General features: G+C 55.1%; 1 protein-coding gene across 1 annotated transcript; it reads right to left on the bottom strand.

Annotated features, from left to right (window-relative positions):
* Positions 1-319: 319 nt before the first annotated feature.
* Positions 320-18,597, bottom strand: PTK7 (protein tyrosine kinase 7 (inactive)). The gene is made up of 22 exons (XM_009947890.2): positions 18,442-18,597; positions 17,973-18,024; positions 16,130-16,237; positions 13,914-14,207; positions 13,268-13,370; positions 12,618-12,808; positions 11,779-11,926; positions 10,668-10,798; positions 10,132-10,398; positions 9,772-9,905; positions 9,228-9,363; positions 8,979-9,098; positions 8,540-8,689; positions 8,112-8,262; positions 7,643-7,770; positions 7,140-7,343; positions 2,974-3,129; positions 2,558-2,790; positions 1,893-1,973; positions 1,661-1,812; positions 1,405-1,583; positions 320-1,179 (listed from the first exon to the last, which is right to left on the bottom strand). The coding sequence occupies exons 1-22, from the start codon at positions 18,595-18,597 to the stop codon at positions 1,019-1,021; spliced, it is 3,435 nt and encodes a 1,144-aa protein (XP_009946192.2). The 3' UTR covers positions 320-1,018.
* Positions 18,598-18,987: the final 390 nt, after the last annotated feature.

Raw genomic sequence — 18,987 nt, 5'->3', positions numbered from 1 at the left:
CTGGGAGGGGAGCCAGCCAACATGTCCATAAGCGGTTGCTTGCAGGGAGTCTGAGGGACATTTTCTCTTGAGACACATGGCCCTCTTGGGAAAGCAACCCATGACTGCCCAGAGAGACAGTAAGGGCTGAGGCAAAGTGCTCCCTCAGGAGCTGGGAACATCTCAGATCCAGCAGGGAAGGGGCAAAAGGTTACATGAAGAAGACAGACGCCTGAGGAACTAGCCCCCAACCCTTCCCAGGAACCATGTGGAGGAAAAGTCAGAGAGCCAGCTGACAGCAGTGCCTTACAAAGACCAAAAAAAAAAAAAAACCCACCACCAACAAAAAAGCCTTCTTTATTGAGAGCAGCACATAAAAACCCAACAAAACGCAACCCTTCTTGGCTGTGGCACCCTCCGCTCAAGCAAACAAACTAACCCACTCTAGGCTGCATTCCAGTAACAGAAATACTATGGTAGGGAGGAATCAGCGCTCTGGAAGAGGGAGAAAGGGGGCGCTGCCTAGAGTCGTTGTACAAAAAAAAGGCACAGGGTAGGTGGGAAAGGTAGTGAGCTCCTTCATATGCCAGGCACTTTGTGTTCCTGCTGGCTGGCCTGTACCCGTGGGGCGCAGGGGAGGCAGGCATGCCTAACACAGACGGATAGAGAGAGAAGCCGGGCCAGGCCGGCAGATATGCACGTGGTGAGCTGGGATGGAGAGCCTGGTGCTAGAGCCCAGCTCTCGCGGGGTGAGGGGGAGCTGCACTCCATCTACGCCAGCAGCCTGAGGGTTGGGGCCAGACTGGGCAGGTGGAGAGCAAGAGGCAGCGAGGGCTGTCTTTGGGGACCCGTGGAGGAGGGGGGGGGGGCTGGGGTACACTGGCTTGTGCTTTGAGTCCGGCAGCTGCTGCTGCCAAGCTGCTCACTGGCGCATCAGGGTTGGGCTCAGCAAGAGGCTGTGGGACTGCCAGGGGCTCCCCAGGTGCCTACAGACCCCTGTCCACTCTGCCACGTCCTTCCCCAGCAAGAGCTGCGATGCTTAGGCTTTGCTGTCAGCTGGGCTGTCCCCAAGGGCAGTGGCGAGCTCACTGAAGGAGGGTCGATCCTTGGGGCTGGGGGCCCAGCACTGCTGCATCAGCTTGGCGAGGCGAGAAGGGCAGCCCTCGGGGTTTGGGAGCTTCGTCTTTCCTGACTGCAGACCTGGCGTGAAAGCAAAGTGCAAAGGGCCGTTGGGAAGAGGCGTGATCCTCTCCGCAGGGTGCAAGGCGGGCAGCATCTCTCCCCGCAGGCTGGAACAGCCTCCCCAGCCAGACCAGTACCGTGGTCAAGAGCAGAGGGCGTCACATAGCCTGGCTGGCCCCCTCTACCACAAGAAAAAAAAGTAGGCTACAATGCTAGGGGGACAGCACAAAGTATTCAACATACCTGCTAGCACCTCATCATCTGCCAGTGGGGTGTAGGGCATCTCCCCATGCGTGAAGACCTCCCACATGAGCACCCCAAAGGACCACACATCTGACTTAGTGGAGAACTCATCCTCCAGCACAGCTTCAGGTGGCATCCAGCGCAGTGGGATCCAGGCCTGGCGGAAGTGGTAGTACTCGCTGCAGGCAGGACAGGCAGGCAATCAGACTGGCACCATCCCATCCCCTCCCATTCCCCTGCCAGGCTCCCAGCTGACCTGTTGTATACGTCCTTGCTGAGGCTCAGGGATGAGATCTTGACCTGTCGCTGGGCACTGACCAGGCAGTTCCTGGCTGCCAAGTCGCGGTGCACAAACCTGCCGTTGGAGAGATGCTCCATGCCCAGGGCCACCTGTGTGCAGAGAGACACCTGACCCCAGAGAGGTGTCAGCACTGGCTGCCCTCCTCAGGGTCCCCAGCCCCACAGCACTTCCAACGCTGCGCTGTCACCTTATGTTTGGTAGTGAGGGGCTGTGGCTTCAGAGACTCATCTTTGCTCTTGGAGATCCTCAGGAACTGCTTCAGGTCCCCCTGGGAGACATAGAGCAAATCAGAGGCAGCACCTCACCATGTCCCTCCAGTGCCAAGATGTGGCAGGCCCACTGGGAGGTCCACAGATCCTCATTCCCTGGGCCATAGTCCCTGCCTGTCCTCCTGGTCCCTGCCCTGTAGGGCAAGCCAGTATCACACTCACTTCTGGGCCTCAACTTGCTAAGATCAGGGCAAGCAGGCCTGCTGTTTCCAAGTTTTTCACGCCCCAAATTTATTTCTCTCCCATGAACTCCAGGCTCCCCACAGTAGCCTTTAGCATTCACAACCATTCTGCAGCATAGGAGTTCCACAGCTTAACTTACTCGTCCGAGCCCTGGACATAAACCAGAAATCAGGAGGACTTGGAAGAGGATGAAGTCACCTCCAGGCATTGCAGGAGACCCTCATTCCCCTTGACTCCTTCACACACTGGGAACAGTGGTAAGCTCAGCCTGGTCTACCTACACCTTGCTTGCCCTGCGCTGCCAGTCTGGACCATGTCGCAGTGGCAGGCCCCATGCCCATCGTCCACTCCTCCTCCTCTTCCTCCTCCTCACTGCAGGCACTGCTGGCAGGGCTCTTACCAAGTCCACATACTCCAGGACCATGTAGTGTGGCTCTGCCTCGCGGCACAGCCCCAGCAGCCGCACCACATTACAGTGGTTCAGCTTGCCAAACATGTCCGCCTCCCGCCGAAAGTCCAACTGCAGCTGCTCATCCCTTGTCTGCAGGCTCTTCACCAGGACCAGTGCTTCACCCTCGCCATCTTCTGCACCTTTTGCCTTGGCCAGGAACACTTCACCAAACTCTCCCCTGCCTGGAAGTGTAGAGCAGCACATGACAAGACAGCAGACATTAGGACAGCAGACGTATTTGACAGCCCAGCGGCTGCAGGGCGCTCTGCATCCCAGCACATCCAGTTTTCTGGCTGGGACATGCTGGGGTTTCAGCCACAGGTTTTCTGCTGAAGTGGGGTCAGGGCCAGGGTGGCCCAGCATACCCAGGGTTGTGATTGTCTGCAGGTTGGAACGTGGAAAGTGCATCTTGTCGGCAGCACTGTGCCGCTTGCTGGCCCCAGAGCTGCTGCCCAGGTTGGTCAAGGCCACTTCTTCCTGGATCTCTGCTGTCATCTGCCCATTCTGCAGCAAAGTACCACCTGCAAGGGAAGCACAACTGGCTTCAGCACCCCACCAGGCTGTGCAGAGAACATCATGCTGGGGATCAGCCCCTTCCGGGCTGATGCTCCAAGCACCCAGCTTGATGTCTAAGCCCCAGGCAACAGAGTGGCCTCCACACAGTTGATACCTCTGGGATCACATCAGACCCCATCTCTGGCAGCCACCCTGCCACCCTTGAAATCAGATGCTGAGCAATGGCTTTGGTCCCAGAGCCAACCAGTCCCATCTGGCCTTGTCCGTCCCATGCCACTCAGTCATCCCAAAGGGATGGTTACACCCAAACCACCATTGACAAAACTCTGCAGAACAGCAGCAGGAGATTGGATGTGTAAGGCAGAGCTAGAGCAGGCAGGACCCTGCTCACTAACTACAGTCTCTTGATGCCCGGGAGACTCTCAAGTCTATCTGGCATCAGCTGCTGCAGCCTGACCCTCCTGTTCCTGCTCACTTCCCAGCGAGCCAGCGACGCTCAGGTCCTTGGTAATCTTGAACTTGTCAGACCAGATCAGCCTGGAGTTTCCTGTACTTGTCTGTCTGGGTTAAAGCAGTGCTAGGAAGCACTGTCCTTGCAACCAACCCCAGCAAGCTTTCCGCTCAAGAACTCCATTAGAAATTTCCCTGGCACAAACCAGAAGCCAGTGACCAGGACAAAACATTATTGCCTTAAGAAAGTTGAGAGCCCCGCATTTTACAGGCAGCTTGCAAGGGCAAGACTGTATAGATAGCAAACCTTGATTTTGAATGCATTTACTGCTTGGATCAGACTTGGCACTAGGAAGCGGCACTTTCCGTAAGCTGGAGGCAGGAGTTTGAACGTAAAACAGGGCACAGCACCAAGCTAAGGTGGCTGACACATGAGCAGCATCACCCTGCATTACTGTCCGTTTCAGCTAGTCCAGGAGCACGCATTAAGGAAACAACTGACCATCCAAAAGGATTTAATCACAAAATTAAGACTTGACCCAACATGAGGTAACTCCGACAGGAATCCCACCACCTATCATTTCCATCAAGGGGTATTGCACAGCAGCATGCGCACATGCCTGCTTACAATACAGGCGCACAAGACAGGTACCAGCCCACCAGCACATCCTGAGCAGGTCTGGCCATGATGACAGGGACCGTGGCTTTGTCATGGGTAGCTTGGAGCTGTGAAGACTGTGATATGTTGACTTAAGAGCCACAGCTACTGACAGCTGTCCTCTCTCACATGCTGGACTAACATTTGCAGAAAACCATAGCAAAAAACCAGCATGCACCCTATAAAGCAAAGCTCGCTGCTACTCACTCTCCCTGTTTTTATGCTAATTATTAGCAAGACTGTTTGACCCTGTGCTGTCTGCACTCATGACTGATAGTGTCTCAAGACTACAAGCTTGAAGCCAAGAGGATAATACAAGACGACCACTGCAACTGTGCCAAGAAAATACCAAAGGCTGCAGCGTGAGTACACTGCCACTGAGAGACAGCACCAGCGGGCAGCGACAACAGACGCTTTTGGGAACAGACATTCATTCCCGTGTTTTGCAGAGCTTTGACAAGGCAGTCGATAACAAAGGGACTGCGAAAGTGAACAGGAAGTTTAATTTGTGTATCCAGTAGTCTAGAGGGGAACCAAGCGTAGAGGAGCTGCCTGTTTTGCCCACCTGTCTGCCACACCTGAGCATCTCCTGGAGAAAGAGACACAGCCATGCTGCCCTGGAGAAATCAGCACACGCCAACACAGAAATCAAATGCTCCCCTCAGCCTCCACAGCCGTTAACCTCCCCAAATGCTATGTCTGTATTCACCCCCAAAAAGCAGCGCAGTCAGACAGAGGGACACTGCGAGCAAGCACCCTTGTAACAGAGGATGTAGCACACCATGGACGTGACCTTGGAAGGTGACTGACTTGTTAGGAGTGCATTGATCCATAGGAAATCCAAAGGAAGGATCCACCGCAAATCCATAGGAAGGTCAAATCTGTCTGGATCCTGAGGGCACTGGAAAAGTCAGCTGGTGACCAGCCAGGGAGTACTTGTCATCAGGTAGCTGCTGAGATACTTCAGGTCACCCAGCTAAAAAGGGACCACATCAAAAGGAGGAAAAGAGCCAAATCTTTGAAGACCATGGTGAAGAGGGTGACTCCACTGGAGCTGACAGCAAACACAAATCACTTCTCCAGAGAGGCTACTGAAGTACCAAAAAGGAGTGTAGACTTCTGGGCAGCTGCGTCTGCCTGTAGCAGTGAGGATGCATCTCTCTGACAGCTAAACTGGTTCCGAATGAAGGGGATAAGAAGAGCCAAACTCTGGCAGAACAAAAAGAAAAATATAATAAAGATAGACCAAAATAAAAATCTGAGACCACCTCAAAAAAGATTAAAACAAATTCTTTCCCAGGAAGAGAATGCTGGCCAGAGCCTGTTGACACAGGTGAGCTGCCTGCGACTTGTCCACAGGAAGAACTCACAGTGGTGGCAGCAGTAGTGCACAAAGCTGTGGAGATGCTCCTGCATCCCTGCTCCCAGGAGGTTCCCCACAGCCAGACTTCTCTTCTGGAGGTGTAGCTCTGTTCAAAGTACCAATAAAAGAGGAAAAACAGGAGCCAAACCCAGCGGTGATGTTTTGCCAGGACCTCACAGCAACCCCCACACGATCAGGACATGGCTGTGTGGTGGAGAACTGGGAGGGCGAAGCATGATGTCTGCATTTACAGTGGTGTGGCGTGAGATCCAAGGAATTACAAGGGCAGCAAACTCAACTGCACCCCATCACTTACAAGTCCTCACTGGTATCAGTGATGCAAGGACAACCATTACATCAGGAGAGTAAGCTGAAACAGCTTTTGGATATGAAAATGATGCCCCAAAGATGTGTTTGGTTGCCTGAAGGAGTCATGTAGCTCATGCACCACGAGAACCCAGTCTAACCTATTTGCAGGAATTTTGCAGGGTCTCGTGGAAACAGCTGCTAAAAAGCAGCTCGGCTGCCACAGGACAGGAGGGAACATCCTCCAATGGACACACAGAAGGTAGGAACCAGGGTAGTACAACATGCTGCCAACATGGAAAGGGCGCTGCTGGCAGCCGTTTGCCAAAGCCACCAACTTAGCTAGCAGCAAAGGTACAGGCCAGCTGTGGCCAGCTGCAGAGGGACACTGAGCACTGGGAGGTGCAGACAGAGACACAACATGAGGCCTGGGGAAAGCAACCCCGATGTCTCATCCACAGCGGCAGGCTCAGCCCTGAGCTGCCTGCTCTCTCTCCAGAGCAAGCTCTGTGGACAGGGAACTGAAGCCGGTGGCACAGCTGGGAACGGGACACAGCACAGCCATGTCACTCTGCAAAGCTGGATGCACCAAGTCCTTCTGGGGCTCCCCACCTCAGAAAGGCAATACTGCAACCAGAAAAGGCACTCACAGGAATGATCAGACATAGAGAAGAGCTGTGTGTTCTAGTGCAGAGCTGACAGGTGACAAGCTTGAAGAGCAAAGAGACAGTTGTTAGACAACCTGTTACGCTCCAGAAGTCCTTGCTGGAGGATGCTATAGATGCTCAAAGCTTACATAGGTTTCAAGAGATAATAGGGTGAGTTTACAGCAGAGTTCAGGGCTATCCAGTGAAAAGTCTTCCCTCCAGCACCAACAGCTGCTGAGCTGTGATTTGAATAGGCCAGCAGAGTACTACTATTTCATTACACTGCAATAGGGATACTCCCCTCCCCTTGGCAAAGGGTGTATGTGATGCTGGAAAGCAGGAGTGACATGTAACTCAGCAGACAGAGGTGGCCACAACACGGGGTTGGGATGCAGGTTTTACAGAAGCTTGCCCATTTCTCACCTGGCAGCAGGTCTCTGCCACTTTGCCAGAGCCAAAACCAAGAGCAAGAGGCTCCAAGGGTAAAGGGAAGCCCCCTGTTCCCTGGGAGCTCCCTGCCCCACGGCCCCTCCAGCTCAGGGGTAAGGGGTCAGCAGTGAAGCCCCTACCCCTGAGGGGTGCCAGCCTCACCATTCAGACACTCCATTTCGGGCTCCTCACTCTCTGGGTGCTTCTTCAGCCTCTTGGCTTTTCTCCGCTTCTTACAGTAGAACATCAGCCCCAGCACGATAATGATGTAGGCAACAGCTGCCCCCACCGAAAGCCCAATGGTCTGGATCATCTTGTAGGGCGTGTGGCTGCCAGGTCCCTCATCCTCTTCTGCTGCCGGTTTGTCTGTGGGCCAGAAAGCACCAAACCCGTGAGAGTGAGGAGCGATTTCCCAAATCCTACTGAGGAACGTGCTGCTGAAGGAATGACAAAAGCCCCACCGCTGTTGTGGCCACCTCCTTGTCCAGCCACAGAATGCTGGGCACAGCCCATAGCACACTGCCCTGCATCCCGACAGAGAGGCTGCCGTGACTCCCTAGCAAACATGACCTGACATGCAGCACCCACCACTGGGGCCAGAAGCAGAGCCTAGAGCTGCTGGGGATACCAGGAGGCCACGTCCCTACGTTGGGCACCCCCCTTACCTACAACGTATAGGAAGGCCTCGCGGTGCTTGATGTTGCAGCTGTTGCCGGCGATACAGGTGTATTTTCCAGAGTCCTCGGTGGTGACGTCGTAAATCACCAGGGAGCCATTGGGCATGATCTGAATCCTGCCAACCACATAGAGCCCTTTGCAAGGACCAGAGGGCAGAGGCAGGCTTGGTGCACCTGCAGCCCCATGTCCCCAGGATGCCTCAGCCCCACGTCCCCAGTGCAATCATCTTGAATCTCAGGCTGTGCAATGCTCAAGAACAAACGGTTGCTGCCGAACCGCAGCTTGGCAGGCTGTGGCAGAAAGGATAACCCTGGGGCCAGGAGAATCTAGGCCCTGGGACACAGAGACAACCGACTGCGCCCCTCAAGCTGGGAACCCGAGACTGCGCCATCAGCACCCACACGCTGGGTAGGCACAGGGAGCGCCATATTTCAGTTTGGAATGGAGGCTGTGTACCTGGGCAGGAGCTTGCCGGGATCCAAAATCTTGTCCTTCCCTTTCCACTGGATGTGCGGCACGGGGTCCCCCTCTGCCTGGCACTGGAACATGGCTGTGTGCCCCTGGTACACTGTTGTGGGCTCCGGCTCTAGCTTGAAGGTGACGTAAACTGAAGGCAGAGAGGCCAACGCGAATGCTGTCAGCTCCTGGGAATGGTGCTGAGCTCCCACAAGGGAGCAAGGCCAGCACTGGCACAGTGGCACGTGCCCTCTCAGGCTGGGTGCAAAGCACTGACCAACCAGACACCCAAGTGCCATGCGGCAGAGCTCGGGGTCAGGCCAGACATTTCTCTTTCTGCAGGGGCATGCCAGTTGGGTACCACCCAGACAAACCTGCTGCAAGGCCAGCACAGCAGGAAACCCACCTGCCTGCCACAGAGCCCTCACCTGCTACCATGAGCTGCACGGTGGCACGGATCTCGCCCTGCGGGATGTTGGAGGCGATGCACGTGTAGTTCCCCGAGTCGCTCCTGCTCACCTTGTGGAAGGACAAGATGCCAGCGTTGTGGCTGACGTGGGATGGCAGGCTGCTCCCATCTGCAGGATGCAAGAAGAGGGATGCAGCTGTCATGCATGAAGCACTGTGCCACATGTTGGCTTCCCAGGCAGCTGCAGCACCGCTGCTTCACCCACGTTAGAGGTGGGCCAGCGCAAAGGTCATGGGGCCCCAGGTCAGAAACACAGACAGAAACAGGCTTTGAGCAACCTGGTCCAGTGGAAGGTGTCCCTGCCCACGGCAGGGCAGTTGGAACTGCATGATCTTTAAGGTCCCTTCCAAACCAAACCATTCTAGGATTCTATGATATTGCATCCAAGTCCCCCTTACCTGTTTTAGTCCACTGGATGGTGGGTTTTTCGCGGCCAGTGGCTGAGCAGGACACTGTAACCTCTTTATCAAACTCCATGCACTGCAGCGGTTGGGGCGGCGGGGTGAACTTCAGCTTCTCTGCAAGAGACAGATGTGCTGTTAGGCCTCCCCAGCTGCAGGAGGCACTGGAGCTGGGGGTATCACACCTGCACCCTTCCACGCAAGAGGTCTCCACAAGGGGAGGATGCGGAGTGCTCGTCAGCCTACCTAACACATGCACTCGTGCATATCCCTCGATGCTGCCTGCTGGCGTGCTGCTCACACACTTGTACGTGGTCCCATCATACACCTCCACGTTGTTGATGCGCAGCGTCCCGTTCTCAGAGATCTCAAACCGTGAGTCCTGCCCAGAAGGAGAGACGGAACGGGGCAGAAATGACACTGTCACCAGCCCTGGGCTCAGACCTTGCTTGTGACACTCCTGATGTGCCCACGCTACACCTCAGATAGACACAGCCCTGCTGAGACCCACAGGGAGAACTGGGACAAGCGAATCTCTCTGAGGGACATCTCACTTGTCACTGCCCCAAAAGCACAGGGATGGCTGCCAGCCAAGTGGCTAGAGACAGCCAGTTGTGCACCCATACACCAGTAGGATGGAGATGGTGTCAGGAACATGGCCAGAGTGGGGGTGACAGGGATACTGGGCCGAGGAGCAAGGCGAGAAAGAGCAGCGGCAGAGGAAGAGGCTGCGCAGATGCCCGGCAGAAGCACCCCCCATGAGCAGCAGGGTCTTGCCCCATCGCCTCACCTCAGAGATGGAGACACCGTTGCGGTACCACGTGACGGTGGGTTTCAGGGAGGCCTTGCTGAGGCAGTGCAGGTATCCTGGCTTGCTCTCCTCCAGCTGGCTGTCCTTGGGCATCTCCACCCACTTGGGTACCGCTGGGCACAGAGGCAAGGGGTTACGCAGGGCCACTCACCGCCCCTCTGGCCAGCACCAGCACAGAGCAGCCAGGCAGTGCACAGCCAGCCATGGAGCCCTGCAGCCCGGCCACGAGAGACGTGCCTCTCTGTATCAGTGAGGTGATGCACCATCCTGCCCCAGCTCACCCCAACCCCCTATCCAGCCCCTTTCTCTGCTCCCAGCCCTTCTCGGAAAGCTGCCTACTAGCCACAGTGATGCTCAGCTCCTGTTTTTTCTCTCCAGCCTTGTTGGCAGCATGGCACGTGTAGGTCCCCGCATCTGTCTCGGTGATACTGGTGAAAACGAGCTGCTCTGCCTCTTGGTGCACCCTGCCAACAGTGGGAACTCGTTCCTGGTTCCTCTCCCACCAGACTTGGGGTGTGGGTACGCCTCGCGGGGCAGTGCAGGCCACACGGTGCCCCTGGTTTGCAGTCAACACCTTCGGGGAGAAGGGTGCCATTTCTTCGATCTCTGAGAGAAGCAATACATAGCAGGACTTAAACAGGGCAAGAACTTGCAGCCAACTCATCATCATTATCCCCATAGGAGGCACCAGCCAAGTGAGTGAGTGCACAAGCTATGTTTGTTTCTCTCATCCAGGCAGCAAGGATGAGCCACTTCACAGATAAACCAAGCATTTTTCCATGTACTGACCCATCACTATATTGTCACACAACTCCAGAGTGACACTGCAACTCTGGAACCCACTGCCCACCCTGCCACTAGCCCTAGGACCTCACCTGCTAGCCGCAGAGTCGCCTTCAGCACAAGAGCCTTCCCTCTCTGTCCACGGCCAATGCACTTATAGACACCGGTGCTGCGAGCCCTCACCTGGGTGATCAGCAGGGAGCCGTTGGTGAACACGGTGGTCCTGGCACACAGGGAGAGCCAGGGCTCAGTGGGCATCTCCACAGGACATAGGCCAGAGCCACAGCCCCATGATGTCCTACATGAGCCTGTGGAACCAAGAGGGAGACTTTGTGCCAGGTCAAAGCTTCCCAGTGTGGGGGGAGTGGCACACATGAACAAGGAGATAGTGGGACACACGCTTCATGGAGGAAATGAGCTAACAGAAGTCTCTTTCTTGGAGAAGAGCTGGCTCCCACCAAAAGATGGATCACCAAACTGGGCCAGCTACAAAAGCTGGCACAGCCAGAAAAGTGGGTAGGGGGCACAAGGTGGCGCCTGGGAGCTGCCAGGCCACTGAGCATCTGGCACCCACACAGCACCACTTGCCTTGCACAGGCTGGCTGATAGACATCCCGGGCTCCAGGATCACTGCCCATGGGCAGCCTGGGCCAGGAGATGTCCCCATCTCTTAGGATTGCCCCACACGTAGGTGTCTGGGGCTCAGAAACATTCCCAGCTCTAGTGATTACCGTGCACTGGTATGTGGAGGTGCAAGACAGCCATGGGCCCAGTGATCACTGTGCAGATGCTGGGCATCTGGTACTGGGACACATCCCTGACCCTAGGAATTGTCCTGAGGGGGTGTCTGGGGCTTGAGCTGTCCCTGCTTCCATGAAATTACCACACATGGACATCTGGGCATGGGAGACACCCCCAACTCTGGGGATTATCATACGTGGCCATCTAGGACTGACAGCCCCACAGACTCATTTGAGTACAAACTGCTTGCTGAGTTCTACGCAGATAAAGGCCACACGCAAGTACCAAGGCTCCCCTAAACCCAAGCCAGCCAAGCTGAGAAACCAATCCCCATGGCCAGCCTGATGTTGAACGCTTGCCCTGCCCTCGAGGACAGCCAGGGTTTGGACTCTCTCTGTTGCTTCTGGAACACGGTGCCCCCTCTCCTCCCAGCCCTGCCCACATCACCAGCGTCCCTATTACTTGGATCTGTTGGTGATGGGGCTGTCTTCAAAGAGCCACTCCTGCGTGGGAGGGGGCACGGCCGCAAACTGGCAGTCAAACATGGCCTCTTCGTTCTTGGTCACGATGAGGTCCTGCGGGACGATCACTGCCTGAGGAAAGCTCTCGTCTGCAATGGCACAGACCACAGGAGGGTGAGAAGAGCAGAGGGGCCTGTGATGTCCCTTCACCAGTGCTCTGGAGGAAACCTCAAAAAAGCTGGGCGCACCCTGTGAGCACACTGCAAGCCCAAAGGACACAGATACATCAGCATGGCTGTAGTTACGCAGCCAGAGCCCAGGACTTCATGCAGTAGCTGCTCTTGGGAAAGCCCCGTCTGCTTCCAGCAAGGCCCTGAGCACCCTGGGCTCCCAGCAAACACATCAAACCTGCCACTGGATTGCAAATTCCCTTATCCAACTCCAAATACCTCTCTTAAGGTCAACATCTCCTGCCCTCCCTGGGCCTTGCCTCCTTGCCTCCACCTGCGGCAGCATGGTGGCACTAGTATTAGCAAAACCAGCAGCACCTACAGCCTCCAGGGTCCAAACCTTGTTGAAGGAGGGAGACCCTGGTGCTCCACTACCACAGATGACAGCACAGACCCGCTCCAGAAGGACGCAGGGGAAAATTAACACCTGTAGACAGAGTAGGGTTCAAACCCAGCCGGGTGTGTCAGACCCATCTCTGGCCAGAGGCTTCGCACACAGAAAGTCACATCAGGCTGATACTTTCCCTGCAGCCTGGCTCCCACCCTGCAGCAGAGCAGGGGCTGTTAGAAGAGCAGTAGAACAGCCCTGAGCAGCCAGGACAGAACTCACCGATGATATTCAGCGTGAAGTTGTTCTGGCTGCAGACGAAGCCAACAGCACTGCGGGCACAGCAGTAGTAGAGACCGTTGTCATCGGGGCTGGCGCTCTGCAGGGTCAGCGTTCGTTCCTTGTTGCTGACAGAATAGGTGCTGCGGCCATCAGGGAGGGGGGTACCGTCCCGAAACCACTGCCACGTGGGGCTGCAAGACAGGGGCGAGAGGGTGACCAGGTGCAGGGCACTGTCAGGGCTCCCCAGAGAGCACGTGTGCGGAGGAGACAGCCCAGAGATGGCCCATTTCCCTGGCTCTCCATCCCCACTGCTGGCCCCGACACAGACACGAAGCCATGAGACATGCAGCCAAGTGGACGGGACATGACTGGAAAGCAACGGAGAGTGACCGCAGCACACCAAGCAGCTCAGCGACCGGACTGCGACAGCCCGTCCTTACTGTGCTCCTCGCTATGCGGCCCTGAGGAAGCCGTTTGCCTTCTCCCCCGGTGCTCTGCCACAGGCTCAATCCTGCATTTCGCCTTCCCTAGACTCTACTGAATCCTCGCAGGAGAGAGGAGAGAGAGAGACAGAGAGAGAGGGGAAGAGCACGCAGTGAAGGTGCAGAGGGACCCCTGGTAGGATCCACTCCTCAGGAGGCAACCCTTACCGCGGGTGGCCATCGATGTGACACCGCAGCACCACTGTGGAGGAGGGCTGGATCTCAGCTACGCTGGCCGGCTGCTTCAGCACCACACTGCCTGTCTCAATCCCTGTAGGATCAAAGAATATCAACACAGCTGGCTCTCCAAACCTACAGAGCCCAGGTGGATGCTGACTCAGTAACAACCAGAGCACGCAGCAAGGGCACAAGCATGCTTAGAGACACATAAGACCCCAAGCCAGCATGGAGTAAAGGGACACCCACCCTGCAAATGTCCCACTTTGCCCTGTGTGGCTGTTCTCTGTGGATAAGAGGGGCTCTGAAAGGAGCTGCAGTGCTCAGGACACACTTGGTGCAGTAACATGCCTGCTTCATATACACAAATGGGGAAGGCGGCAGGAGAAAGCATCTCTGACAGCCTTGAGGCCGTCAGAAGATACAAGTGGCCTAGAGGGCACGAAGGACATGGTAGCTGGAGAAGTCTACTTGCACAGCTCATGCTGTCCGATCCCTGCCTGACCACCACTCCCACACGCGTTGGCAGGCAGCCTGGCAAAGCTGTTCCAGCCTCAGGCCCTCTCAAGAAAGTGCTTTGCCCTGTCCATGGTGGGCAGCACCAGGATGGGTCTGGCTGCCGTCGCCCCACACTCACACTTGATATTGAAAGATGCATTTGCTGTGCGGGCCTCCTCCCCAGTGAGCAAATTCCTCGCTACACACTGGAAGTCCCCAGCATCCCGGTGCCGATCGACAGCAGCGAACTGGAGGTTACTGCCTTCCTTGAAGCGCTGCTCCGTGTCCTGAACAGGGAGCCCGTTCTGCAGCCATTCAAACTCGACATCTGCTGGGTCCTCCACCTCGCAGCGGAGGATGGCGCTGCGGCCATGCAGGGCGTCCTGGGAGTACGGCTCCTTGGTGAAAAGGATCATTGCCTGAGTCCCTACAGCTGCAAGACAGAAAAAGGAGGGCACGTTTGGAGCATGGGGATGGGGAGAAGGGAGTAGGTAAGCATGTGCTGCTTTCAAGGGTCTCCAGACAGCCAAAGCTGCCATGCTAGGAGAACCATACCCCAAACATGCCAAAAACAATCCCTGATGGGGGAGTTTAGACAGATCTCTGCTCAGATTCCAGAACAGTTGCTTTAAGGCTGTCTCTCCAGCAATCACTGGGACAGAGCTGCCTGAGCTTGCCACAAGCCAAGGAGAGCCCTCTGCCAGGAGCGTTAGGAGGGAGCTCCCATGACCCACTACTGAGTGCCACACTTCCAGCCTGGAGAGATGTGTCTTGCAGTGTAGGAGCTGGGAAGTCAGTCACCTAAACATTGGAGAGCAAGTGGCTTCCTGGGCTGCTTGTTTCTTTGAGCTTCTCTTGTTCTGTTTTTTCTGATGCATCCCAAGTCCCAGCCACGCATCAAGATTGCCCCAGATAAGAAACACCCATAAACTGTTTCTAGACTTTCCTCAAAGCTTCTCTCCTTGGGATCATGTCTCCACCTCAACTCCACATCCTCAGAAATTATCCAGAGAAAACCCGGTCTGGAACAAGGATTGCCCATGGGAACAAACACAGCAGCTGCTGGAGCACAGCACAAGAGGATGCAGCAGGGACACCCCAAGCTTGTGCTGGGGACTCAGCCCACTTGCAAGTAGAAGCAGAAGCAAGAAATTGCAATGGTTGACCCCAGGGTCTGACAGCAGCTGTGGGGCGACCCTGGAGGGATGGAAGCATCTCTCTGCAGTGGTGGAACAACCAAAGAATCCTCTTCCACATACTAACCCCCACCCAAGAGCTCAGGGTCCCAGAGAAAGAGCAGCCAGAACTTCCCTAGGCACTGTCTGATGCGGCTGCCGAGGGACTACGCTAGCATATTCCTAAATCTGGCTGCTGCCTGGCCACAGCCAGCCATGCAGGCGCTCTGCTCCGGTTACCAGCTGGCCACAGAAAAGAAAGCAGACAAAGGGCAATTCAGCACACGCCGATTGCTGTTGGGCTCTGTTGCCAGCACCATGCTCTGCAGGGAAAGAGGCCAAGTGAGACAGATTTCAAGCATCTTGGAAGCAATCTCTCAGGAAGGTGAACAAGAAAGTGTTGAAACCGGTGTACTTCCACCACTGCAAGGAAAATTGCTTCACAAAGTGGTTGCCTGGAGGAGTTACATGAACAGGATCCAAGCCTAGCTGAAGGGCAGTTCCTCTTTGGAGGCTCAGCCATATCCTCCTGCCCTATGTTTGTATAAAAGCCTGGTAAACGGACACAATTCGACAGGGCATCTCAGTCACCCAGACCTAAGGGTAAGGGATCCTATTCTGAAGGGGATGTTTTGAAGGGGACATCTAGATCACTGGTCATCTGAGAGCTTCAGCAGCCTCATCACGTGCATCCTGCTACCTCAGCACCTCCTATGTCCAGGCAGGACGACATGGCTCTGTGGAGACATGATGAAGGCTTGGCACAAGATCCACACAGGAAACAGATTTTACAAGGTGTCAGGAAACACTGGGATCCATCTCCCCAGTGAAACAGGAGAAACTGTTTATGTCCTTATCTTTCATCTTGGAGAAATGGACACAACCATTTCAGCTCAAGCAAGATCCCTGTGATGAACATCTCCTGAGCACATGCACCAAAGCAAACTGGGATAGGTAAGTGTTAAGTAAGAACCATAAACTTGTGTTTTGTTTTGACAGTAGCATCCAAGGTGCACGGATGGACTGGCTGCACAAGCTGGAAACCATTGTCCCAACCAAATATCAGATTTGAGCTGCAAGGAAAGACCTGCAGCAGTTAGATGTGGTCCAGATGGTTTGGGGCAGAAGACATCAGAAGCCCAGAGCTGGACACTGTTGTCCACCATACTCTAAATCTCACCAGGGCCCAGGTGAGAAATGATGCACTTGCCCGTAAAAGTTGTACAGCTTTGGTCCAGGAAACGGCTGCAGTCAGCAGGGTTCTCACATCCCCTCCACCTCATCTGGGCTATTGGGACAAAGGCTCAAGAAAGCTGTCCAAGCAGTCTATCTGTGTGGGACACCACTATGCCAGTGGTTGAGTAAAACCTGTATAAAGCCAACAGGCATCACCACCTGTACTGAATGAAGAACAAAAGGCCTCTGCTTGTTCCACTCACCCAGCTAGAGGACCTCCCTGCACCACCGTGTGGCAGAGCCATAGTCCTGCATGGCTTAGCCACTGGAGGCTGCCAGAACTGCCCCAGCTGGCACAGGACACGGCTCTTATAGCACCTGGGAGAAAGCAAAGGCAACCCCTGCTCAGTCTGACTGGACACCTTCAGAAAAGCATGCTTCTGCTGTGGTTTCATGAGCTAATCCGGGCTGGGCTGCATTGGTAAGAGCTGCTGAAAGCAGCAAAATGACTCTCTTCTGTTAGCAAGAGCCACCCCAAAAAATACCCAGCAACACCAAGTTCGTTGGAAGTCAGCTTAGCAAGCCTAAGCCAGTGCAGAGCTCTCCCCTAGTAACACAGCTGGGCCAGTCACAGTCCCACAAAGCCAATGCCAAGCAGCTGTCCCAAATGCGTGCGCTGGCAAGCACCGGCTCTCTGCATACTTATGTGACACAAGCCACCCCTGGCTGGGAGAAAAAGAAACCCTCAAGACATGTTTCTAGCCTAAAACCATTTCAACTGTGGCTACAGAAAGCTTTTCAGGAAAGCTTCGGCCACATTAGATAAACACATTTGAAATGCAGCATACCTGAAAACACCCAGTGGTATTTTACCCAAAGGATATTTAATTGACATGCAAAACCCTCGTGTTGAAGTAATAGGTGAAGGTTAAGTGAATTGTGTAGGGAAATTGCACTGGTACCTACAGATCCCCAGGGTATCACTCCCACACACCACAGAGCAAATCATCTGCAGCAAGGGGACAGGCCCCAGGCAGGACGCACAAGGATGGAGAAAAGAGGAGGCTCAGATCAGATCCTGGCTCTGAGAGCATACTTACAGCAAAGATCTGAACACAGGAACACAGCATCCTTCATGCAGATATTAATTTACTTAAGGAGGCAAATAGCAGCTTCCAGGAAAAGTGCTCAGGCTGACACCTGCATCGCCAGCCTGAATTTCTACCAACTGTATCTTGATTCACTTTTTGGGCTTGGGCTGTCCCCAGGACCCAGCCGTTGCAGCCTCCTCCAAAGGCTACAATAGGCTGAGCACATGGAGGACATTTCAGGGCAAAAAATAAAACCAGCAAAGACGCATCAAGGACAGACTTTGTGAGCAACCCTGGAAGTTACTCACTGCTGCCTGAAGCTCTGTAGAGGAAGTTTTCAATCCTATGAGCTTACCAGGGAGCAAAGGGCTCTCCACACCTCCAGCAAAGGAGACCCAGCGCCACGACAGCCAACCCCCTCGAGTGCTGCCACAGCATTACTGCAGCAATTTGGCATCAGATTGCAGCACAACCTGTGAATGGCTTTGGTTTAGGGCTGTTCTCCAGAGCTATAAAAGCGACACACATCAGTGTCGCTGTTTTCATCAGCCAGAGCTGTAAGAAAATGCACCAAAAGAATAACAAGGATCTCCAGGAACCATGGCAGAGGTAGGGGCCAGCACTGGGAAATTGAGGCTGAAGTTTTGGGGGATCCCACATCCCTGTTCCCACCTGGGCAGCACCAGGTTTGGTACATCCTGGGCACAGAAACATTGTAGGGCTCTTGGGGAAGGAGGTCGCAGCAAACTGCCTAACCGTATGTCTCGATGCTCACCTCTGAGGCTGCATACTGTCCTCCCGTGCTGTGCTGTGGAAACAGCCAGGCAACAGAGAACAAACCTCGTGGACTGCAGACCCTCGTGGAGTTCTGGGCTTTGTAATCTCATGGAGACAGTCAGAAAACACATGGGGTAGCAGGACTCACCCCCAAGGAATCAGCCATCCCTAAGGCAGCCAACTAGAGGCTGCAGCTGAGTGGCCCTGGAGCAGCCTGGCCAGGCCTGGCAGTGAAAGCACCCAGACCACCTTCTGCACCATACCAAGAGGCCTGAAAGCACCATGGATGCTACCTGCTGAGTCCCTGTCATGGCAGCAAGCTCAAACCTTCATGCTCATCTTTCAGGCTGCAAGGGCATGGGGCAGCATTACAAGCCAGACCTCGACCTGAGCCAGGTTTTCCCTCTGTCACTTAAGACATCAGTGCCAGTCCCTCACAAGCGCTCACCTGGGGACACTCCAGTAGCCCAACTCCATCTGGGTGCCACAGAGCAACTGTGCAAACTGGGGAGACCAGGCAGCACATCTCCCGCCCCGCCTGACAGGCTGAGTCGACTACATCTTGAAGCAATCCAAAAATCATTGTCTCCTTCCCTAACGACATCGCTTGGGAATGCAGCCTTAACCACAAGGCCTTCAGCTGCTGCACAGCCCCCAATCCCTGCTGTCTCCACAGCCTTCTCACCTACAGCCACGCTAGGGAAGCATCAGGCAAGTTGGCTGGTGGCGGTGGTGCATGCCACAGCATGGCAGCCCTCTGCCTGCCTGGGTCACTCGCACTGAGTGGCAGTGGCGGAGGAAAGAAAACCAGCACACATCTCAGCAGGCAATGGCTGGCCTCTGCAGGCGCTTGCCATGGCTGCAGTGCCAGGAGAACCAGAAGCACACTGCAGTGCTCCATATCCCAAGCCCCATGGGAGATCCATGCTCTCCTCAACCCCAAGTCGCCCACCCCCAGGCATGCCCAGTGCTCAGCTCCTGGGTACCTCCTCAC

Source organism: Leptosomus discolor, chromosome 2 (genome assembly GCF_034619465.1).
Source record: "Leptosomus discolor isolate bLepDis1 chromosome 2, bLepDis1.hap2, whole genome shotgun sequence".
Classification (NCBI taxonomy): domain Eukaryota; kingdom Metazoa; phylum Chordata; class Aves; order Leptosomiformes; family Leptosomidae; genus Leptosomus; species Leptosomus discolor.
The sequence above is the reverse complement of the archived record's forward strand: the minus strand, read 5'-3'. Positions and strand labels throughout refer to the sequence as shown.